This window comes from Scardinius erythrophthalmus, assembly GCF_964197995.2.
Source record: "Scardinius erythrophthalmus genome assembly, chromosome: 2".
Lineage (NCBI taxonomy): Eukaryota > Metazoa > Chordata > Actinopteri > Cypriniformes > Leuciscidae > Scardinius > Scardinius erythrophthalmus.
Genome location: NC_138222.1, coordinates 66,211,843 through 66,237,648, shown reverse-complemented (window position 1 = coordinate 66,237,648; position 25,806 = coordinate 66,211,843). Strand labels below are relative to the sequence as shown.

The 25,806-nt window shown below is 39.0% G+C and overlaps 1 protein-coding gene across 1 annotated transcript; it reads left to right on the top strand.

Moving 5' to 3' along the window:
* Positions 1 to 16,689: 16,689 nt before the first annotated feature.
* On the top strand, positions 16,690 to 20,318 carry LOC308687009 (uncharacterized protein). Its single transcript, XM_081359197.1, has 4 exons — positions 16,690 to 16,972; positions 17,759 to 17,888; positions 18,649 to 18,688; positions 18,881 to 20,318. Exons 2-4 carry the CDS (start codon positions 17,816 to 17,818, stop codon positions 19,686 to 19,688), a joined length of 921 nt encoding a protein of 306 aa, XP_081215323.1. The 5' UTR covers positions 16,690 to 16,972; positions 17,759 to 17,815; the 3' UTR covers positions 19,689 to 20,318.
* Positions 20,319 to 25,806: the final 5,488 nt, after the last annotated feature.

Below are 25,806 nucleotides of genomic sequence, written 5' to 3'. Positions count from 1 at the left end.
CAGGACGCTTGTGTTGAAATCTGCGATAATAACGTAGACGGATTTGCCACTATAGGTGTAGCCTTGGGCAAAACCTTGTTGAGACGCTGATAATCAATACAAAGACGCCATTTACCGTTCGATTTTGGTACTGGTAAACACGGAGAGTTTGTGGTCGAACTACAACGTCTGACTATTCCTCTGATTTCAAGTTGCTGTACGATCTCATGAACAGCTGACTCGGCTTCTGGTTTGATGCGGTATTGTTTTTGTGGGGGAGGGGGCTCCCCCTCAATGCACACAACAAAGTCAATGAGGCCGCAGTCATGTTCATGTGTAGCCCAGATGCTATCGTGTTTGTTTACCATCTGTTGAATGGGATCTGGGGCGGATATGGACATAATGCTTGTTGTGTTTTTTGGTAGGCATTTTTTTACAGTTTTGTCTGTTTTCAACTCAATTTGCTTTTCAAAGCAGTGAATTACAAAGCCATACTTTCGCATAATGTCCATTCCCAGCACAGTCCCTTCACTGTTTTCAGGTAAATACCAGAGAGGTTCTTTCAAAACGGTTACGCCTAAATCGAGTTCAATTGGCTGTGTTTTTGTTGCAATCATTAATGTGTCGCCGATACCTTTGACATGAATGGTTTCGTTAGTTAAAGGAAATTGAATGTCGGTACAGGAGCAAGATGCGCCAGAATCAATAAGTACGTCCGCTAACCGGCCTCCTAAATTAGCTCTTATTTTTATTCGGTTTCCGCTCTTAATTATGCTCCCTACGGCGATGGAGGCCACGTGTCCCTATTGGTGTTGATATTTTTCAGTCGTTCCGGACGCGTTGTGGCCCGCGCCATTTTGGCTTTGTTGTTTTTTATACTCGGCAATGAAATTGGTGAACTGCTTGTACAGGTTATCATTTCCGCTAGATGGCGATTTTTGGCAATGATTGTCTAGCTTTTCTAAATCTCTCTCCCTCTTTTGGCAATCTTTCTTTATATGGCCATAATTTCTGCAATAGTTGCATTGCGTTTTGTTTGGGGATCTTTGGTTAAATTTGCCTGGGCTGTTCCCTTCTGTTAACCATTGCGCGGATGCAATATTGCGGGGTTTGGTTTTGTAGAATCTGTTTTCTATTCTTGTACCCCAGTCTACTATTGCTTGGAACGTGTTTTCGGCCGGGTCGACGCCATTTGCCAAAGCCTTCTGAACGGGGATGCCGGCATTTGTCTTTAAAATTTGTAGTAATGCGTCATGGTTGCGGTCTATCTCTTCCAGCCCTGAGTGTTCTCTGTAAGTTACCCATAACCGTTCAGCGTACATTTCAAATGACTCGTTACCCGTTTGCTTTATTTCTAAAATTTTGCTCCAATCAATATGCGTCGGTCCCCTAATGTTTAATAATGCCTGTTTTAGACGCTCGTAGATAGCTTCGTTGGTTTCATTTTCGACTCGGTTCATTATGTCGCCAGATTTCATGTTTGCGGTAAGCTTTGGTCTGATCTCATCAGGTATGGTGAGTAGAGCGATTTGCCACACATCTCGAGTTTCTAGTTTGTACACGCTGGCCTGTAACATCAATGCTTCCCAGTAGGGTTGAAACGGCCCTTTTCGCGGCAGCATTCCTACGACCTGTTTATGTCTTGAACATTCTTCGCATGTTAACGGCCGGCTGATTGTTGTGATTTCATCATCCGCGTTTGTCATGGTTTTAAGCACAGCGACTCTAACAGATTTTTTTGGAAAATCAATCGATTTTGTTCGAGTCTTAACTGGGCTTCGCGAGTTTGGTTGTTCGGGCCACAGGCTCACAAGAGCTCGGTTACGAGTTTCTCTCTGTGGCTTTTGTAACGTTAGTAACGCGTCGTCATCGCTATCATGGTTAGCATTTAGCTCAAAGGTTTCTTCCAGTGCTGCTTGTTTAACCGCGGCTACTGGGAAACCTGATTTGTCGCAGCAATCTTCGAGAGCAGATATGTAATTACTGCCGTTTTGAAGTTTTCTTTGAATTTGATTGATTTGTGTTGCCATTTCTTCGCGCTGTCTAGCCCACCCCTGTTGTTCGTACGCAAACGCTTCGACTTGTGTTCTTAACTTGTACAGTTCGTCAGAACGTGATCTTTCGATTTCTTTAATTTCTGATATTGTTCGTTCGTTCTCGGTTATGGTCTCGAGGTCGTTACGACGAAGCAAATAAACAATTGCAGCGGGAATCTTTTTGTATTTTGGTTTAGATTTTAGCTTCGCACCCTCGGCAGAATACCAGGATAATATTTCGTTGTTACTCCAGCTTAGTTGTAATCCCTTGTCGCTTAGCCGAACAAGGAGTTTTTTTAACTGCACGCCTAGAATCTCCATTATCTCCTCATCTGCGCTGTTGTGATTTCCCTGAAAAGACATGTTTCCCGTCTAATTCTTTTGCCCACCGGATTTTTCGGTTCCGGTCTAAAGGGTATACCGACCCGTACTACAAATGTGTCTATATGTGATGTACAAAACAGTTTTTCCCTCAACGCTAAAAGGCAAAGAAATCAACTTACCACAGCAGCTGGAGATAGATGGGAAGGAGTTCAAACCTCATGTTCCGGGCAGAGTTCAAGTTGAATGTCGCGCTGGAAAGACGTTGCTCGTCTGTTACGAGATCACGGAGGCGTGGTCACCACTTTGTAAGCCCGTCTGATTGGTCCAATGGAGGTCTCCAATAATACGGGGAAGGTTTCTCTGCGCGTTACTGTCTTTCCTTTTACGCAACACAACAAGATTAAATGCAATATATTTTTTCACATGTGATAGCTCGTTTCATCTGACTCCAAAAATGAAAAGGTTTTAATGATATCTGTGCATCATTAAAACGTGAACGAACATTTGATTATTCTCTTAAAACTCTGTTTGTATTTTACCCGCTTAGATCAGGAAGACTATATCGCTCCGAGTTCCTTACCCAGGTCTCCAACACAAGTGGCCAGTCCCGAAGATCAGGAGATGAGGCAGTTAGCTAATTCTCTAGGATTTTGCCGTACACGCACAACAATCAAAGAGATTTCATATAGCCCCCTTGGGTGCCCCTCAGGAACTTAATTCAATCGTTTTACTTTAGTAGTTTTTGGCTCTGAATTAATCAAGCCTGTACATCTATCTAAAGTAACATTAAATTAGAACAGAAGACATCGGAACACATCCACCCACCCAAGTCGCCAGCACACTCCCTGATATCAGTTATTAGCCGTCGCTAATCTCTGACGCAACCTTGTGGCAATATACGAATCCGTTACTCTTATTTGGGAAAAACAAATCTCAGAGTCGTTCAGAACAAAATCAAACGTTTACAATTTATTGACCAGGTAATTTAGCAATAATTCACAGTCCAATTCGCAAGAATAAAATCATCAGTTAATCATAACATAACAATAATTCAGGAATCGAAGAATTGTAAAGATTATTACCTGGCAATGAAAAATTACACACATGCGGTTGTGTGGGCAGTCAACCTACAGACTCCTCGATCTTTCTGCACCTTTTCCTTATATACCCAGATAATTCAATATTCTTACCAAATGGTGCGTCTGTCATTATAATTAGATTTTGGCTCCCTATTCAGGGATTCACACTGTGAGACCAGAAGTTGTATTTGAATAGGTTCTTGTTTTACATACAGGAGGTACAGTCTGAATGGAGGATCTGGGGGAGGGAAACACCTTTAAGGGACACATCACTTTCTCATATTTTATAACTTCTTTTAGCTTTTCATTATGGTTGGGAGAATGAGACCATTTTACCAGGCGCACTGAGACACTTTAAATGATATCAAACATGCATAGATACTTCTTGTGCATAATTTACATTGCATAGGTTTTCAGTGTATTTCAGGTTAGGAGGAGGGGGGATGAGGGGGAGACAGTGTGTGTGGAGTGTGAACTGCACGGTGTGCTGCGCCTCGAAATCCCTGTTACATATGCAGGAGATAGTTCAAGTGTTAATGTCCAGGGGGGCCTTTTGCTCCATCAAAGGGTCGGCCAGACATAACGGCAGCAGCCTTACACAGTATACAGCAAATTAAATATAGATTGATAATCGCAAGTGGTATATTATTATAATAACAATAATAAATAATGTAAATTTATATATTTTAAAATATTCTTACATAGGCTATATAAAATAAACTCTTTTTGTTAAATTTAAGTTTTTAAAAGGTATAAGAAGCTATACAAGTCAAGAAATAAAGTTAACGATTCAGTCAAACATACAGCGGGCTAGCTACACCGTTAAAGTCAAATAGCCTAAATATATAAAGTTATGAAACTTCACTTTGCCCTCAGCCAAAACAATCTGCCAAGGAACAAATAATAGATTAATGAAACCAAAGATCGCCCGTTAGATATACACAAGACGAATTATTCTCACTAGACTAAAGACATCAGATCCAGCGGCGCCGGCGAACTTCAGAAGCACTATAGCCGAGGCAAGGCTGTTCTCGGCGGGGTACATGAGCGCTGAGCGCCCGGTGATCGCTGGCTCTCACAACTCCGAAACCGCCAGATAACATTTTTAAAAAGGCGCTCTCTTTATAAATAGACCACAGATTTGAGCTTTAAACAACTACATTGTCGACTGAAAAACTCTTAAAACTACATTTCGTGACACAATAACAGTAGTATTTTTAAATTTCGCGGCCTTTCTCCTCTGAAAATAAAAATAGTAAATGAAATACAACCAGGAACAAATTTTCAGTTTTGCTTGTGAAAGGAAATTCCCTGAGACCTGTTTTTAATTGTGTGGCGATTTGTAAAGCCCCAAGCAGCACACGAAATAGGTATTTTTCTCAATTCTCGTTATGAGAGGTATGGGAAAGTTGCCCTCCGCAGTATGGCGGCGCCGTTGACGTACGATCCAGCGGCCAATAGGGCGTCTATGTATTTATTATGTCTATGGTTGAAATGGTCTATACTTGCTTTTGGATTTTTGTTCCGAGTAAAACAAGTAAAAATAAAATACATTAATAAAATACCTCAAAATGTACTTACCCACCAGTAAATTTTTAATGATTCGTAAACGCAAAAAAACTCTCCTCCTCGTGTTGTAGAAATACGTTATCGCCAAGCGGCAACCTCCCCGTCTCTCTCTTGAAACCAACACGGAAGTGAGTTAAACTGCAATTCATCGACTGGCCGCTTGGCCTGGCTGCAGAAGTGAGTCAAATCTGTATCTCCCTCATGTTAAAATTACCAACTTTACAGCAGAAAAAAACGTTTACAGCCTGGATCTCTATGTGGCTTTGGTCTATACAGCTAATTTTGCCCTTCATAACAACTGTGAGGGGGGTGAATTATTTTATAACTCGTCCGTTTAGTTGATTAATATTTAAATTTAAGGGTGTGGCCAGTGGCCACTTGAGTGACAGATGGATTGCTGCTGTGTGCTGTCAGTGCTAGCCGTTTGTCTGCTGTTACTAGCCGTCACTTCACCTCAGCAAATGTTAGCTGCTGAACTTGCCATCTCTGCAGTGTTTGTGCTTTTTTTCGGGATTATTTCATACAATTTAATACTTGGGTACAAAGCCCACGTCTTTGGATTCCGTCGTTATCGTTCGAGAGAACAACCAGCGCTGTATTTCAGTTGCTTGCTTCCTCCGTGAACCTGCACTAATGGATGTCTGACAATTTCGTTGCTTTTTGGGGTTTTCAAATTTAAAACGTCAATAAATGCTCGTTCGTTCAGCTCTCCCGGAACAGATGGATTATAATATGCTTATGTACCGTCAGATGAAATCATGCAGGCGTCGGCGCTTTCTCCGTCCATGCAATAAATGCACATGAATGAGCGCGGATTTTCTAGCGCATTTACTTGCACTTCAAAGGCAATATATCTATGGTTTAACGGTTAAACCATAACCCATTTGAGAGACGGCCAAAATCAGAATTTAAAATGGACTGAATAAGCTCTCTACGAACTTGAGCAATGCCGCGCTGAGTCGCTGACGGACCATGAAAGTGTGACGGACATGTATGCACATAAATCACTGTCACACACAGTCTCACTTGTAGCCATGTCTTTTAACTATTATAATATTTCGAAGGGCAAAAATAGGAACGTTTAATTGGCTTTACATCATCAGCTAACTCGATCACGTCGAGCTAGGTGATTTCAGATAGCCAGGCTCCTCAGCTCCACTCACGCCCCGCCTGTTTGCCCATTTTCTGTTATCCGGGAGTGACGCAAGGCCAAGATGGCGACGGCCGGCTCCGCCCACTTTAGGCTTCAAAAATGCTCTTCAGAAACCTACGGGTGACGTCACGGACACTACGTCCATATTTTTTTACAGTCTATGGTTACCGCTCACTCCTCTTCTTCTGGTGTTTTTGGCGGTTTTGCCAAACCAGCATAAAAAGATGCATTACCGCCACCTACTGATCTGGAATGTTGAGTATACAAACTGTCATATCGCGAGATTATCTGCTATAGGGATATCATATCGCAAGATTTGTTACAACATCTTAGGCTTGTTTGAGATGCGCCTCGCCTCGCCTGAAATGTATGCGAGAGTAGGCGGCTGCAGTGAGGGGAGGAGTGAAAAAAGTGCAGGCAAGCCGGACAGATCTCTCTTCTCGTAGTGGAGCTGACACCTGTGAGATCAAAGACGGATATCGCGGGATTCACCGGATTCACGCTCGTGCACAGTGTTGCTAATAAACTGAATGGAATTTAAGTTCTGTTGCTTTTATATGAAAATAAATATAATGAACAAGACACCCAAAGTAGCATACTTATTTAATTCCATTCCAAATACATGTTTATCAGTCTTTTTTCTTGTGTTTTTTTTTCTTTTCTTTTTTTTTTTTAAATAACAATTACATTGCATAACCCATAGAGATCGCACTGAGGTAGTTTGGGAATATTACCACAAAACGTACATATAAAACATGATATCACAGTTTTAAAATCAAACATTTTAAATAAGAGCAATACATCACGGTTGTTTAAACCAATGAACATTAAGCTGTGTCGTCAGCAAGTCGTTTCCCATCATGCTTTTGATCAGCGCAGCCGGTGGAGAGCAACGACTGCAGAATCCGACAGGTGTGCCTTGCGCTCGCGAGAGGTTTTTGACATACGTCAGCATGACATCAGAGCAAGGCGGACCGCACTCGGACACATTTCTAACCGGCATGCATCTCGCGCTGATCACCGGTGATCGATTCTGCGCAGATTTTCCTCATCTCAAACAAGCCTATTGGCAGCAGTTTTTGCATCCAGCTCAGACTTTAAATTGTGACTTTATGAATAACGTATGAATAACTTATGGATATAGCCTATATATATTTAATAATTATATAAACAAAATAATGAAATCATATTGTAATGTATGGGAAACTGGTGGAATAATGAGTAAATGCAGTGATTTCACAATTACTTAACTACAGGGGCACTTTGTGAATAGAATTTGACATAAAACAAGATGTAAAACAAACTGAAGTTTTTTTTAATAAAGATTTCCGTGCTGGTTTGTATGGGTCTTACTAAACGTTCAAAGGACGTCAGTGGACGACGACTATTAACAACCTCTTAAGAAAAAACTTGGGCACTTAAATAAATTACTGTAGTATGTGAATGTGTAAGCACAATGGCTTTTGCATATTTCATAAGGATTTTAAAGAGGTTGACGATGGACTATAAATGCACGTGTAGAAGACGTCACCTGCTGGACGTCCTTTCACAACTGAATCACAACAGGGTAGCCTATATTTAGAACTACACGCAGCTAAAAGTCAAAGTAACAACTTTACATTCAACCCCAGAGAATTGTAGACATGTACAAACGTATTTGAATGCATTTTTAAGAAATATTTTTTGTTACAATTTTTTGCATATTTTGTCGTCCTACCGCTCGGGCTGTCTGATCATGTGAATCTACGTATATTTTAAAAACAGAAGTGGTTACATTTACAAAAAAATAAATAAATAAAATAAGAATTGAATATCCAAATGGGCAAGGCAAAAAATGTGGTAAATTAACATGTACAAGTCTGTTGTATTGACAAAACGTTATAGTCCATTGATCTAGGCTGAATTTAAGTCACAAAAAATAGTGATATGATCTGAACAATATATATTTTCAAGGTGGTTCTTGTGAAGGCAGTTTGCATGAATTATTGATGTTATAATATTAAATATATTATTGAGAATTGTTTTATGTAAAGAGATATGATAAAGATCATATTTCAATTTGCACAGCTTTTATATTATATATTTTAAGTCATAAAAGTAAAATGGCAATACGGAAAAGACATGTGCAATTAAGCCTGCAAAGAATGCTGTCTATCCACTGGTGAAAACAGAAAATAAATATGCTGTCTATCCATAGGTGAAAATATAAAATAAATATGTCAATCCAGAGGTGAAAATATAAAATAAATATATGTCAATCCAGAGGTGAAAATATAAAATAAATATTCTGTCCATCCAGAGGTGAAAATATAAAATAAATATACTGTCCATCCAGAGGTGAGAACTAAATATGCTGTCTATCCAGAGGTGAAAATATAAAATAAATATACTGTCCATCCAGAGGTGAGAACTAAATATGCTGTCTATCCAGAGGTGAAAATATAAAATAAATATGCTGCCCATCCAGAGGTGAGAACTAAATATGCTGTCTATCCAGAGGTGAAAATATAAAATAAATATATGTCAATCCAGAGGTGAAAATAGGAAATAAAATTGCCGTCTATCCAGCGGTGAAAACGGAAATTAGCGGCGAAACGGAAATGACGTAGGCTGTCTATCCACTGGTGTCCAGCCAGTGGTGTCTAGCCGGAGGTGAGTCTGCGGGGCTGCAGCTGGATGCTATTGGCAGACGGGGATACCACGCATAGCAACCACGAGGCGAGGAGGATTTGAGGGTGCATTGTTGTGTTGCCGAATTACTAAAAATCTGCTGTTGGGTAAGTACATTTTGTATTATAAATGTAACATTAGACATTCTCTGCTTCAACAGAGTATCCGCCTTCAGTGAAGTTAACGCTTGTCAATGGAGAGGGGCCAGACTCTCGATGTACAAAGAGTTTACAAGTACAAATTAAATGTTCGAGAGTCTGGTAGAACCAGGCTAATTTTTTTCTGCCGGTGAGACCAAATTTTGTTATAGGTCGTGCTGGCGCGACCGCAACATTTGCCCAGCAGCGAATGGTAAAAAAAAAAAAAAAAAAAAAAAAGAAAGAAAGAAAGAAAGAAAGCGGAACGAAACTGCGCTACTCGTTTGTGCTTACGGACCGTTTATTAGTTCGGACCATTTCGGATATTTCATGAGTCAGGAGGTGTTTTGCATAAATGTTAACATAATATCCCAAAACGTTTCTGTGATTTACTGTGTTTATATCTTATACTACCATAACATTAACTAGTTGTGCAGGTGAGGTTAATGCACAATGAAAATAGGCAAGTATCAGGAAGGAGACTACCTGATTCCTCACCTATGGCCTCAGCTTTAAATGCTTAAGTAATGCTTTATGGTCGTGCCTTTTTGCATAATGAATATAAATCCTGTCTGTATGCAAAGAACAATCTTCTGTTTTTGATCATATTTGAAATGTATTGTGAGTGTATTATTGTCACTTGGAGGGCAGTTTATGTGCTCTCTATATTAAGGCAGTTAATGTGTTTGTCTCAGGTTTGCTCTGTTACAAAGTTGCTCTCTAACCATACTCTAAGATTACCAATTTTGTAATCACTTCAGTGAAATTTTTTAAACATTTATACACAATATACCTTAAATACAAACATACATTTTTCTAAATAATTGTTCATACAGTTACAAATATAGAGCCTATAAGGTCTGTCATTGCTCAAGAAAAAGTTAAAGTACAGCCAGCTAATTTTATAGTAACTAAACTAATGCAGTATTACTCTGTGAAGTGTACATTTGAACAGCAGTCTTATCACTTCACAATTTAAAATATGTAGCCAACCCTGGTCCTCGAGAGCCACTGCCCTGCTTGTTTTCCAACTATTCCTGCCCTTCCAGCTTCTGACTGACAACACACCTAATCCATTATTAGTCAGCAGGAAGTAGGGCAGGGATAGTTTGGAGACCAGCAGGAGAGTGGCTCTCGAGGACCAGGGTTAGCTACCTTGGATTTAGTCATTGTGAACGATTATTATATGGCTACAATAGTTGGATTAATTGGATTACAAGAAGTCTAAATCTTTGCTACATCCACAAAGTAGATAAAATAAAACAATATTGTTTACTGTTTTTATTTAACTACCCTCTTATTTAAGTTTGTGTGTGTTTTGTTTTCATTAACAGAATTTCCTAATGTTGTCTTGCCTCTTGACCGCTGCATTCGGGAGAGAGCACAGAAGTGAGGGTATGTGTGTTAATGGTCTTCTCCAGCCATGGGGTTGTCCTGTCCAAAATTGAATTTACATTTTACAAATCTTAACATTTTGAAATTGCTGGCACCAGACCCTCAAGGAGCGCTTACCCCATGTCAAGTGAAAGAAATATAATATATATCTAATTATTGTGAACAGCGTGATTTTTGTTTTTGTTTTGTAAGATAAAATTAGAGATTCTTTCTTTCTTTTTCTTTCGGCTGCTCCCATTAGGGGTCGCCACAGCGGATCATCCGTCTCCATACCACCCTGTCCTCTACATCTGCCTCTTTTACACCAACTACCTGCATGTCTTCCCTCACCACATCCATGAACCTCCTCCTTGGTCTTCCTCTTTTCCTCCTTCCTGGTGGCTCCATCCTCAGCATTCTCCTACCAATATAATTCATGTCCCTCCTCTGCACATGTCCAAACCATCTCAATCTCGCCTCCCTCACCTTGTCACCAAAACGTCCAACATGCGCTGTCCCTCTAATAAACTCATTTCTAATCTTGTCCATCCTCGTCACTCCCAACGAAAACCTTAACATCTTCAGCTCTGCTACCTCCAGCTCCGCCTCCTGCCTTTTACTCAATGCCACTGTCTCTAATCCATACAACATTGCAGGTCTCACCACAGTCCTATAAACTTTTCCTTTCATTCTTGCAGATACTCTACTATCACAAATCACTCCTGTCACTCTTCTCCACCCACTCCATCCTGCCTGCACTCTTTTCTTCACTTCCCTAACACACTCTCCATTACTTTGCACTGTTGACCCCAGGTACTTGAACTCCTCCACCTTCTTCACCTCTTCACCCTGTAACCGCACCACTCCACTGCCCTCCCTCTCATTTACGCACATGTACTCTGTCTTACTCCTACTGACTTTCATTCCCCTCCTCTCCAGCACGTACCTCCACCTCTCCAGGCTCTTCTCAACCTGCTTACTACTCTCACCACAAATCACAATATCATCCGCAAACATCATAGTCCAGGGAGACTCTTGTCTGACCTCGTCCGTTAACCTGTCCATCACCACTGCAAACAGGAAAGGGCTCAGGGCCGATCCTTGATGCAGTCCAACCTTTACCTTGAACCAGTCTGTCGTTCCTACTGCACACTTCACTGCAGTCACACTGTCCTCATACATGTCCTGCACCACCCTCACATACTTCTCTGACACACCTGACTTCCTCATACAATACCACAACTCCTCTCTTGGCACTCTGTCGTACGCTTTCTCTAGATCCACAAATACACAATGCAGCTCCTTCTGTCCTTCTCTATACTTCTCCATCAACGTTCTCAAAGCAAATATGGCATCTGTGGTGCTCTTCCTCGGCATGAAACCATACTGTTGTTCACAGATGGTCACCTCTTCTCTCAGCCTGGCTTCCACTACTCTTTCCCATAACTTCATGGTGTGACTGATCAACTTAATTCCCCTGTAGTTACTGCAGTTCTGCACATCTCCCTTATGCTTAAAGATCGGTACCAGCACACTCCTTCTCCATTCCTCAGGCATCCTCTCACCTTCCAAAATCTTGTTAAACAATCTGGTTAAAAACTCCACTGCCATCTCTCCTAAACATCTCCATGCTTCTACCGGTATGTCATCTGGTCCAACCGACTTTCCACTCTTCATCCTCTTAATCGCTGCTCTCACTTCCTCCTTACTAATCCTTTCCACTTCCATCTTTACTAACACCACATCATCCAACCTTCTCTCTCTCTCATTTTCCTCGTTCATCAGCTGCTCAAAATACTCCCTCCATCTTCTCAACAAACTCTCCTCACTAGTCAACACATTTCCATCTGCATCCTTTATTGCTCTAACTTGCAACACATCCTTCCCAGCTCGATCTCTCTGCCTGGCCAATCGGTACAAATCATTTTCTCCTTCCTTAGTGTTCAACCTCTCATACAGCTCCTCGTATGCCTTTTCCTTGGCTTTCGCCACATCCCTCTTTACCTGTTGCCGCATCTCCTTGTACTCCTGCCTACTTTTCTCATCACCCTATCGATCCCACTTCTGTTTTGCTAACCTCTTTCCCCTTATGCTCCCCTGCACTTCCTCATTCCACCACCACGTCTCCTTGTCTTCCTTTCTATTTCCAGATGTCACACCAAGTACCTTTCTAGCTGCCTCCCTCATCACTCCTGCGGTAGTTTCCCAATCATCCAGCACCTCTTCACCACCACCGAGCCTCTGTCTGACCTCTTCCCTGAACCTCACACTACAGTCTTCCTCCTTCAGTTTCCACCATCTTATTCTTCTTTCAGTCCTTACTCTCCTCCTCTTCTTCTTCGTCTCCAAAACCATCCTACAGACCACCATCTGATGCTGTCTAGCTACACTGTCCCCTGCCAACACCTTACAGTCTCCAATCTCCTTCAGGTTGCATCTCCTACATAGAACATAGTCCACCTGTGTGCACCTTCCTCCACTCTTATAGGTCACCCTATGATCCTCCTTCTTCTTAAAATACGTATTCACCACTGCCATTTCCATCCTTTTAGCAAAATCTACCACCATCTGCCCTTCCACATTTCTCTCCTTTAGGCCATACCTACCCATAGCCTTCTCATCACCTCTGTTCCCCTCACCTACATGTCCATTAAAGTCTGCCCCAATCACCAATCGTTCATTTCTAGGTACACCATCTACCACTTCATCTAATTCACTCCAGAATCTTTCCTTCTCCTCCATCTCACAGCCGACTTGTGGAGCATAGGCACTGATGACATTTATCATCATCCCTTCAACTTCCACCTTCACGATCATCACCCTATCAGAAACTCTCTTCACCTCCACTACACTCTTACTGTACTCTTCCTTCAGAATCACCCCTACACCATTTCTCTTTCCATCCACACCATGATAGAACAGTTTAAACCCACCTCTAATGTTTCTGGCCTTACTCCCTTTCCACTTGGTCTCCTGAACACACAACATATCTATCCTTCTCCTCTCCATCATATCAGCTAACTCTCTCCCTTTACCAGTCATAGTGCCAACATTTAAAGTACCAACCCGAACCTCCACTCTCCTACACTTCTCCTTTCCCTGTCGCCTCTGTAGACGTCTTCCTCCTCTCCTCCTCCTTCGGCCGACAGTAGCCCAATTTCCACCGGTACCCTGTTGGCTAACGATACCTGAGGCGGTCGTTGTTAACCCGGGCCTCGACCGATCCGGTATGAAATTCTTATTCGTGATCCGCATATTTGATTTGGCACATGTTTTACGCTGGATGCCCTTCCTAACGCAACCCTCCCCATTTACCCGGGCTTGGGACCGGCACTAAGAGTGCACTGGCTTGTGCCTCCCTAATGGCTGGGTTAAAGGGGTCATATAATGGTACATGCACTTTTACAAGTTGATTGCACAGAAATGTCTGTTGGCAGTGCCTGTACACAACCATCCTATCATGATTAAAATCCATCCAGTGGTTTTGTTTTAATCTCCTTATATGTTTGACCATCTATGAAATCAAGCCGTTCGATTTTGTGACGTCACAAGATCGTACGCCCCTCCCGCGATTGTGATTGACAGCCGTGCTTCAACACAAGACCCGCCCAGAGCAAGCTGTGACAGCCGTCGTCATAGTAGTCCGCCATTGTTGATATGCTGGAGGAGAATGGCGTCTACGCGATTGTGGTGTTCTGTTCTTAGATGTAATAAGGAACACAGCAGTCATTTGGATGTTCCTAAATCCGAGCCGTTGAAGATGCAGTAGCTGAGTTTTGTTTTTGAAGCGATATGCCCAAAGGATTGACGCGGGGATTCCCTCACAGGGATTCCCCACGATCGTCCATGCTTTCATGTTTACGCGAATCATTTCACACCAGACAGCTTTACAAACGAGAAAAAACGGATCGGTACCAACGTGTTCCTGCTGAACCTCCAGAAGATGTGAGTGTAATGTTTTATTAACCTTTATATTAGTATTTATATTAATCTTTGCGAAATTTGCAAACCTTGCTGCAGGCTTCACAATGAATGCGTCTAAGGTTTACACTCAGGTACATTACGGCATGTTTTCTATGTACGACGTTCTCAATATAATTCATAATCCCACGTTTATAATGAACAACGCGTGGTTATTGTGTTAGAAACGGTGTACGCACAGAACAGAGGGGCGGGTCAGCAAAGCTCATTATCATTTAAAGACACATGCACTGAAACGGCGTGCTGAAAACAGAGCTGTTTTTGACCAGGTAAAATGAGTGTTTTCTTACAATACTAATGAGAATTTTTAATTAAAGTATATTACAAACTTTTAATTTAGACCCTAAAGAATCATATTAGCTTGTACAAAAATGGCATTATATGACCCCTTTAAGATAAAATTAGAGATTGATTTGGTAAATATGAATGATGCTCAAAGACTGAGCTGGCTGTTCACATGTGAAACATATAAATTAGCCAATTATCTTGAGAAAGCCTGGGAGAAGAGGAAAAAAGCTCTTTATTGAGATGATCTATAGATTAGGATTTGTTTGTATATGCTGTGTGTATATGTGTATATATATGTTTGTATTCATGTATTTCTCTGAATGATTTGTATATGCGACCGGAAGATGTTTGCTAAATAATTTTGTGGTGTCTTGTAATCCCATGTGGGATGGGCCAAATGTTTGGCATGACACAGAAATAAAATTTAACTAACTATATATGGTGTGTTTAAAACACTGGCTTATTTGGAGTTTGTTGTCAACCTTTGTTAGAAGTACAAGTATTGAATGATTATTGATACCATTGTTTTCGCTCGGTGTCAATTCAGTCTCCCCTAAATTGACCTTTACTTGGATTTTTTTTTTTTTTTTTTGAGGTGAAGTAATCCTGTGTTATTTCTTTCACAGAATCATGTCAAATGCTTTAATGGCTGTTTTCAGTATGAGGAGTGGTGGCCAAATTCAAAAGAAGTCATTCAACGCTACACTTTGTACGATGTAATTCAAGGTAATTTTGGCCTTATGACATAAAAAAAAAATCTATTGTTCCTTGTCTAATATTAATGTCATTTTTATTGTTAACTTTTATCTATTCCGGGGACATTCTTTAAAAGACCATCTGTCTTTATCAGAAATGTCCTTTTCACTTTTAGTGTTACACACCTAGTGAAGGGTCTTTCTTAAGGGCTCAGTATTGAAGAGGGCAAATGCTGGTTTTTTTTTTCACTATTCGAACACCTTGTAATGCAGAACATATTTTATTTGGCATACGATTACTATGCAGTAAAATAACATGGTTATTTTCCGACATTTAAAAAAAAAAAAAAAGTACATTTACCTAGAAATTAGCCTTTCTCTTTTTTTTAAACCATATTCTCTTTCCTCAGATGCTGTGATGAGGTGGAGCACAATTCTCCAGACTCAGACATTGATGCAGCAGTGGAGGAACACCTGAAGAACGCTCCAGGAACAGCTGGGGGTGGTGGATTTAAAAAATGAGCCATAAACAAAACAAAACAACCATAAAGCCATAAACTTCATAGACTCTAAAAACTATTATTTATGGCTGTTTAACAGTAATGCAAGACTGTTAGTAACTGAAACTTAGCACTGCCACAGCTCTGACTTATATTCATCAATGATGGAATATTATAGAAAGACTCTAAAAATAGAATGTGTTGACTGTTCCTGTACTTTTGTTATATTCTGGTTTGATTAATGTCTGCTTAACCTTAATGTGAAACTGTTTTTGCCAAAAAAATGCCATTACCACAGATTTGACCAGATTGTACTATTTCTAACAACTGGAAGACATTTCAAATGTAATATTCACAATAAAATGTTGTGCTAAATTATAGCACTATTTTTTGCTTCAGTCCACAAATAATGTGTTGATGTACACGTGATTAAACGGTTTTATAGACATTCAGGTCTGACCGGACCGATTTTGGACCTTTTTAGAACCTTTGTCAAGTTCAGATGTGTAAAAATAGCCTAAATGATTGCCTTTCACGATGTTACACAATATGGGTGTGATTAGTTTATATGCAGGATTATATATATATATCTCTATATTATATATATATCTTATAAACAACCAGAAGAACTAAAAAAAAAAACATTTAGACGTCCAGGGACGCGCAGAAAAGACGTGGAATTCACGGCCAGACGACGTCAAAGACGTCGGTTCAACTTTCATTTTGGAACTATTTTTCAACCATGACGGTACGTCTCGGACGGACGTCTTTTCAACGTCATTAAACGTCCAAATGTTTGCTGGCGAACAACAGGACCGGCTCCAGGTCTGCAGCCTCCCACTCCATTCTGACGCATCGGGAGTGTGAAGGAATGTTTAAATATAACCAGTGGTTTCAGTCCAGCCTCTTTTGAGGGGGAAAATAACGGAAGGAAGATAGGGGAGGAGCTACACGCTAAAGTCTGTCATTGTTTAAATCCTTTTCCGGGTAGATTTACGCCTTGTTGATCTTTTATTTGTGTTACATAAATGTTTTTAAACTAAACTGGATCGACTGCTGCTGTGCAAGTTCAGTTTTATTTAGTTCGTATCGTCCAGTTATAAAACAGAGCTCGAGCTTCTCCACTTTCATCGCGTCGATCATTGGGACGCAAAATACACAAACGATCCGATCAAGACTTAAACAAGGTTGGACTCTTCAGTTTTCATTATGAAGTAATTGTAATTTGAGTTGTTATGGTAATTTAGCAGCGAAAAAAAAATCGCTTGGCTGAAACGAAACCGAAACATAGACGTACCTGAGCAAAATCGAAACCAAAAAAAAAATGTTTTTTAATAAGTTTATGATAACTAAACAACTTTTAAATACTTTAATATACGTCCAAAATGTCACACTTGTTCTTTTTAATAATGATTTTACGCTTCAGCAGTGGTACAAATAGATTTTTGATTGTGCGTCATGGGTGGACAGATTCCCCATCAGACATTATGTGCACGCGCGCCTCCATTTTATTCCAACACTAGAGAACATCTGAACTCACAATAGACGACATTATCAAGTCCTTGCCATAACGGTATTAGTTTAGTGTTTTAAGTTTAATGCTTATGGCGACGCAGACTATAGCACGATGTCCGTGTGCTCGTGCTCTCCGATCCTTTTTTTTCCAGTTAAGAATATATAACTTAGGCTATAAGCAAATTGAGACATAAATATAGTACGTGGAGAAACGCGAACACAATTAAAGCACCTGTTTTTTGTCGGCATTTTCTAATATTTATTGAAACAAACGATAGCCTATAAAGCCACACAGCCAGTTAGATCAAACGTGTGTGAATACATTTTTGTGTGAATAATGAACTTTTGAACATTGATGACGATCAATATGTACATTACAGTGGCAGAGACCATGTGATTGTGAATTTATTTGATTAATCAGGTTTTATCTGGATTTGTACTCATCCTTCTCTCTGTAGGGTTTGAAGAGTCTGACAGCACATCTCTGACTGAGACTGTATTAATAGACAGTAAAAATGCATCGCCTTCAGAGTGACTGTGAGTCCAGTGATGACAATGACAGCATGCACAATCCTCCTCGAATGAGATGTGAGTCAGTAAATTACATTATGATTTTTTGAGCCACGTTTTGCTCAGGCAGCTCTTATGATCTTGGCATGATAGAACCACACTTCAATCCTTAGTGAACTGAGGATTATATGTTTTAAATTCAAACAGATGTGTAAGTAGTTTTGAAAATGTTTATTTTTGCAATTCCTGCAACATTTCTGAAATAAAAATATCTAATAAGAGTGTATTAAGTTCAATCAAATACATTTTTACTTAAGTAAACTTGACGTTTGGCTTTTATTAAAAATAAACTAACTATATTATCTAACAATTTACATTTTTGTTGACTAAATGTCATTTATTGGTGGGAGTGGAGAAGAAGCTATATAAAATATATTATTCATAAAAAAAATTATAATAAGTTGACTGCTGTTATTCACAACTAAAAACAAAAGCAACAATGTGTCAATGCTTCAATTAAGTGATTTATTTACTTCCCTGATTTTGCTTGAAATAGTTTAATGATAATTACATAATTCAGGCAATGTGTGGACTATCCTACAAAATGCCCTATTTCCTGAATTATTATTTGTGTGAAGCAGAGCACAAACATTTTAATCGTTTTAAAAAAAATCATTTTGAAAAGGAAATGTGAAAGAAGAAAGAAACAATTATTGTTATTTTAAAAAGCCCCTCTACATGTTAATTCACTCTTTTGTTTTTTTTATTATATGATCTGATAATCTGATATATACAAATGAATAGTATATTCACATGTGTTATTTAATTTCTGCAACAGTGTCATCATCCAAACGCCGCCTGGAACCTCCTGAAATGCTGTAAGAGGATGTTCTTATGCATTACTGACTTGATTTAAACCATCAGAATAATTGAGTGTTCAAACTGAAAGTGATTTTAATATTATGGAACAATATTAATACAAATAATTTAATAATTATAATTTAATTAAAATGTTTGTATTACAAATTGTAGGTGCAATATAATGAACTCTTAATATTTCTTTCCTCTAGAGCTGAGGTTAATTCTCTCAGAGATGAATTTAATAAACTCTATGAGAAAGATTACCCTCAACTTCATCGGTGCTTAGAGAAACTGCGTGATATCATCATAACATTTGAAAAAGATTTCAGAAGTGCAACTAAAGGAGCTAGAGATGGAGGAGCGGTGATGGGAATCGCTGGAGGTGTTGGTTTGGTGGCAGGATTAGCTTTAGCTCCATTTACTTTTGGGGCTTCTCTTGCTGTCGCAGGAGTAGGAGCAGCTGCAGCTACAGGTGGGGGGATTTATGGAGGGATGAGCAGCTATGAGAAAAAGCAGCAGATGGCACAACTAAGAAAAGACATTGAAGCTGAACTGATGGAATTTCGGAATATAATCAACCCAATGTCTGAAAAGATGAAAGAAATTAATGAGCGTATTGGGGAAATTTTGAAAGACCTTGATAAACTAGAGAAAGAGGCCAGTGATGTAAGTAAATATTTCGCCAGTAAAAGATGCAACATAGGAAGAGAAGACTTCAATCGGTTGAATGCACAGATGTCTTTAACTATGCGTTTGATTGGAACATTAGCAGCAATTTTTCCCGGCATCTGGCTTTTGCTTGACCTTCTGGGAATTCTGGAAAATGACAGGGCGCTTTATGACATGGACTATCTAGCTGAAAGACCTATAGATGAACTAATAGATGAAAGTAAGATGACATCAAAGGCTGGGAGATTCATTGTTGGAATGAGGAAAGTAATTTATCAGCTACAGAACATCATGGCAGAAATTAAGAAAACAAAATACGAAATGGAACATTTTTATAACACAATCTGAAAAACAAAACAATAGCAGGTGTGAACTGACATCACAAAAGAGCTGCTGCATCACTGGATTTAACCCTTGTGCATTGTTCAAATTATGTTCGTGGCTGAAAACAGCCACTACTTTAAACTGCCGTAAAAATGTATCAGATAAATATTTTTTTCCATTTTTTTTTTTTGCATAAATCTATTAATCAACCTCAGTCCTGCTCAAAACTACTAAATGTTTTTTTTTTAAAAATCAGGATTTTTACTCTTTAATTGCTAAATTCGTAAATTATGTCACTGATTTGGGGGGAAAAACACACAAAATTACTTATTTTCAATATAAAATGTGATTGTGGACTGGATTTTTTTTTTACCTTTTATCACAGTCTTGGACATGTCAAAGATTAGAAACAATGTTGGTTTTGATGCATTGTTAGTTTTTGTGCAGCATCAGATTTGAACTTTTTCTCCCTCATTTACTGTTTGTGGCTGTTTTTGCCCCATTGACTTCCATTATAACCACATTTTTTGATTGCAAAGCCATGACACCAAATAATCATGCATTTTTGATTGTTGGTGGTTTTCCCTGTTGGGAAGAGGTACAATTTGTCATTTTTACTGCTGTTAACCAGGTGGCACCATTAACCCTTTAGATAAAAAAAAAAAGCTTAGTTTCTGGCTTTTACATGGAGTTATATGGAGTATAAAAGCATATTAAAGTGTGTGTGTGTGTGTGTGTGTGTGTGTGTGTGTGTGTGTGTGTGTGTGTGTGTGTGTGTGTGTGTGTGTGTGAGAGAGAGAGAGAGAGAGAGAGAGAGAGTGAGAGAGTGTGAGAACTCACCTTGAGAAAATCAAAATATGCACCTCAGCTCTCAGAACTGCATGGAGTAAACAAAAACAAAGTAAGAGTATTTATGCATCTGCTGCCTTTTGATGGTGAGAAATGCAGACTAAACAAAAACAAAGCAAGTGGATTTAAACACTTGCATGCAAGCCTGCTGGTCATTTGATGGTGAGAAGAGCAGCAAGCAACATGAGAAAGGGCTTGACTTGTAGTGAAGTTTTAGAGATGATTATGCAGCCTGACCCCTCCAGCGAGCTGCAGGATGTATCGTCTTCTCCCTTGGACACCACAGACTCAGGAGAGTCAGATCCTGATGTGGATGTGGCACCCTCATCATCCTCTCTAGCTTCCACTGAAGGCGAGGAGGATTCGTCGGATCCTGGATCTGGGTGGATTGGGAGAAACGGCGAAGTGTTGTTTTCCACCAACGCGGAGACAACTCCCTTTCTTCAGCCTGCCAGAGGCGTGACTCCAGGGCCGACGCGCTATGCCATCGCAAGGCATAGTCATACATGTTTGTATGACTGTACAAACATGTATGTGTTGACGCAAGTCATGCTGACAATGAGGTCAATCATCTCCTCCATAAAAAACAGATTGAACACAGAATCCATGTTCTGGACCCTTGCGATGGCATAGCGCGTCGGCCCTGGAGTCACGCCTCTGGCAGGCTGAAGAAAGGGAGTTGTCTGCATAATCATCTCTAAAACATTACTACAAGTCAAGCCCTTTCTCATGTTGCTTGCTGCTCTTCTCACCATCAAATGACCAGCAGGCTTGCATGCAAGGGTTTAAATCCACTTGCTTTGTTTTTGTTTAGTCTGCATTTCTCACCATAAAATAAAAAATTGGTTCTAGCTCCATGTTTTTTTTTAATCAACACTTGAATGTTTATAAGTTTAATTAAAAAAAGGTGGTGAACGAATGCATGAAGCTAAAATAAAGTAGCCTGCATGGTCCTACCAGACTCTCGTACATTTCATTTACAGAAGGAAAATGAAAATTGAGCGGAAGTACGAAGGAGGCGGAGCCAGGCTAAAAATAAAGGGTTTTTCTTTTTAAAGTGGTGGGTCTGTTCTTTTTTTTTTTATATATATATATTGCATGTTCATATTTTCATGCATTCATAAAAAAAAAAAAAAATGCTGGTGGGAGTTAAAAAACTTTGTATCTAAATAAAAATAATTTATATCCTGTTTAATGTTTGATGATCGCATTAGTTTTTGCATGTGCGCTTCAATCTCTTGGTTCTGCTTCTCCTGTTTTGATCAGGAGATTCTGTACTCTTTCAGAAGATGTGTAATAGCGCCCCCTGCAGTATAACAGAGAAAACACAGATTCAGAAAATTCAGCCAATGGCGGGAAACACTGTGTCATGAATGACATAAAATCTTAGTTAATGTTAGCTTCGTCAAAAGTTAAAAGGGATTCTGCCAAGTTTTTACATTTTTGTGACATGCTGAAAATTCAACTGTAAGATTTCATATATTTCTGTTGCTATGCATTATTGATCAAAATATGTTTCTTACTTTAATTTGTTGCTATTTTGTTTATACATTTTTTATATACTGAATTTTACATGAAATGTTACCAAATAAAACATGTATTTGATGTAATAATTCACTTGATTACCATGTAAATAAAGTACAAATGTAAATGAAACAAATATTTTGGTGGATATTTGAACTGCACAGGAGACTCAAATGAATCAGCTGGATTTTTTAATTATTTTTGACAAAATTGCATGCAAAAATAGGTCGACGTAAGCACAGCTTTGTAATGAATCAGTTGAATAAAGAATAAATATCACTGTATACTGTATATAATATTTAGAATCTCCATTCCTTTGAAATCAAATAACTCTGATTTCTTGTTGCATCGCTGCATAAATAGAAAGATAATTAGAATAATGGAAATTAAGTTCCAAGTGCCCAACCAATTAGAACACTGATCACCATAATGGCTCAAACAATATATCAATATCAATATAATCAATCAATATTTTAGGAAAATTGCTTTTTTTTTTTTTTTTTTTGCTTGACGAAATGGCACTCAAACTTATCAATTAATCTTAACTTAGGTTTTCTGAGTAAAACATTCATGGTATGTGAATAGTACAGATTTCTAGATTTAAAATTATGAAAAGTTAACTTAAAAGTGTTAGTTAGAATCACTGTTGAATTTTATAGTGTAGTTTGAAACATTCAGTGGTTTTATTCACTCATGGTGACGAACTAGAAGGTCAAACCATCGAGGAATTTGTGAAGAGCAGTCCAAAAATGCAGATGCTTGTTGATAAATGTGGAGGCCGCTGTCACGTCATTGACAATAAATCCTGGAAAAACCGTTGGTGGGGTTACAGGAGCATGTTATGGATAATGCAGACACAGGAGAGGAAGACGGCAGGTGAATAGTGACTTTATCAAACAATGGTGCAGTGATGAGGAGAGCAGGTAAAGGAGCCAAATGAAGATCTGGATGGAGAACCAGAGGAAAGGAAGATGCTGGAGACAGTGAGATCACTGAAGGACAAAGGGGAATAGTCCACACACAACAAACGAGGTCAGACAAAGAGCTGGGGTGGAGAGGATGGTGGCTAAAAGCAAATGTGACAGAGCAACAGAGCTCAGTGAAAAATCTGCTGGAAACCATAGACAAGATGGTGAGAGAGAACGGCTGCTTCACCAATGAGCTGCTTCAAAGTGTTGAGGAGGAAATTCAAGAGGAGATTGAGAACACAAAGGAGGATAACTTGTCTCCAGAAGAAAACTGAGAAAGAGTAAAGGATTGCAGTGGTGACCACAGGAACACTGACTGGTGCTGTCCTGGGAATGGCCGTTCCAGTGGCATCGCTTGTGGCTTTAATGAAAGCTGTAAAACATATATCAGCAGATGCTTTTGACACTGAAGAATGTGAAAGGGGTTCCTTCTAACTTCTTACATCCAAGTTTCAAAAGTGTTTTCATTAGTCATGCATGGCAATTAACAGGACATGTAATGAATACACAAGAAACTGATACACACAAGAATAAATGCACCACAATTGCAATATTCACTGAAAGTCTTGTCATTATCTCATAATGGAAATATTACTTGTTATATTTTAAGCTATTGTCAGGAGGAATCAATGCTCTCTAAAACATCTGCAGTATTTGGATGTTATTAAATGTTTAAATGTCTGAAAACATAGAAGTATGTGCAACCACATTATGCTTTATACATATATGTATACATATATTTAAAACTGCTATTCAAACTGACTAAATTATACACAGAAAGCAACATGAAAACCCTCTTTATACTTATAATTACTGAATCTGTCTCAGCACAGGCTCAACTGTGTATAGTGTTTTTTTTGTTTTCACAATAGATGCAGAAGAGGCTCATATTTCGTATTAAATACACTTTGATTTTGCATACCTTCTCACAAAAATTTATAAATTATCATAATTATCCATTTTATCATAATAATATAATATTTTGTTATAAACAATTAAGACCTTTCTAATGATTTATAGTCATGTTGCCTGCATGTAACCCTGCAGTTTTTCATTAAATACATGGACTTGTTATTATCATTATTTTCTAATTATTAGAAAATGTATATATAATTGTCATGTTTATTCGTAAATATTTTTAATAGTGAAAATGTTATTACAATAGTAATGTTTTTTTTATTTTTATTTATTTTTTTATTTAGCAATGATAATAATAATATTCAAGCACCACATTTTGGGCCAAATTGTGCAGTCCGCACAATAAACCTGTTGTATCATTTTGTTTTGTTTATTTGTTTTAAAAATCACAATAAAATCGCAATTTTAACCAGAAAAATCCCGATTAGATTTTTGTGCAGCCCTATATGCATATCTTTTAATTTACAACACAAAATCAATAACTGATCATTTTTCACTTTACTTAGTGTATGGAGTTAAAAACACTTACTTGGATAAGTGGAACGGTCTCATTTCATCTGTCATAGACAAACACAATAGAAAACTACTACTAATATTTGCGGACTAGAGATGCGCGGTTGGCGGTTAGGCTATAGCCGCGGACTCCGCGGATAAACCGCGGATCGGGCGGATGACGTGATGAAAAATAATATTTTAATTAAATTCGGGCGGGTGGCGGGCGGCTGAACCAATCAAATCAAAAATATATGTATACATTGTTAGATATTGTTATCTGACTATACCTACATCCAAAAAAATCGCTTTTGGAATTTTTTGCAAAGCACACTTTGAAATAGTCAAATTTTCTTGCCTATGCAATCTATGCAGACTGCTTGTTATTATCAGAGATGGTAACACCGGCGAAGGAGGTAGCCTACGTGACAAACTCAAAAAAGGAGAATTAAAAACAAAGGAAATAGAAGTTATGTTATCCATACATTTTTTTTTTTACCAAAACGCTATAAATCCAGACTTTTTTCAAAAAAATTATGGTTTGTCTTTTTTAAAAAGTCTTTTGTCATTTATTTTTCGTGTTTGCATTTATGAGGAATAAACAATGTTACGTGACAGTTCTCCATTACGGACGCGACCTCTGAGAGCGGCACTAAAAGACATTCAAACTTTCACAGAGACCTCAAACAGAAAGCACAAAGCCCTTCTTTAAAGCGAATTTCGTTTGGTATTAATTGTATCTTAATTTTAATCCATGTTTCATTAACTAACCATGTTCTGGATTTAATATTTTAAAAAGTAAATAGCTATCTTGATTGTATAGGATTTTTTTTTTCATTATAAGTGTAAAATATTAGGCTGTGTAGCTATACCGACATGGATCAATTATTAATATTAGATTTCATCTGTCTTTTGTAAGCATAAGCCTAGCTGATGGCGCACCAACGAAAAAGCCTAAATGATGTGCCAAAATGCGTTCTCTTACGAGAGTTCTCTCGTACTGCGTTTGAAAAACGCTATGGGAAAAGCCTCTTTTCACGAAACACTGAAGCAAAAAATTATCCTTAATTTTTCATATATGTAAAACGCGTTGCAGCAACAGCAGACAACTGAAGCAAGACGGCTTGTCTGCTCATTGGCTACTCTGCGGCAACTGCATAAGCCTATCGAGCGCAGGCTGATGCAACATCAGACCAATGAGGGCGCTTCGCGCCCTCCTTGCCACTTCCCGCCGAAACGGGCGTGGCTTACCTCTATAAAAGGAGCTCGAAAGGCTGATTCACTCAATTTTGTTCTCTTCAGCGAAGCGCACGCATCGCTGGATCACGGAAGCAAGCGTCGTCGAAGCAAGCATCTCAGCGGGACGAGCCCTTGAAGCTGCTGGCCACGCC

Bases quoted from the DNA above. Each gene is read 5' to 3' on its own strand.
- LOC308687009 (XM_081359197.1), top strand. From the start codon at position 17,816: ATGCATCGCCTTCAGAGTGACTGTGAGTCCAGTGATGACAATGACAGC. The intron at 17,889-18,648 runs GTGAGTCAGTAA...TTTCTGCAACAG, and splicing joins CAATCCTCCTCGAATGAGAT to TGTCATCATCCAAACGCCGC. The intron at 18,689-18,880 runs GTAAGAGGATGT...TCTTTCCTCTAG, and splicing joins CTGGAACCTCCTGAAATGCT to AGCTGAGGTTAATTCTCTCA.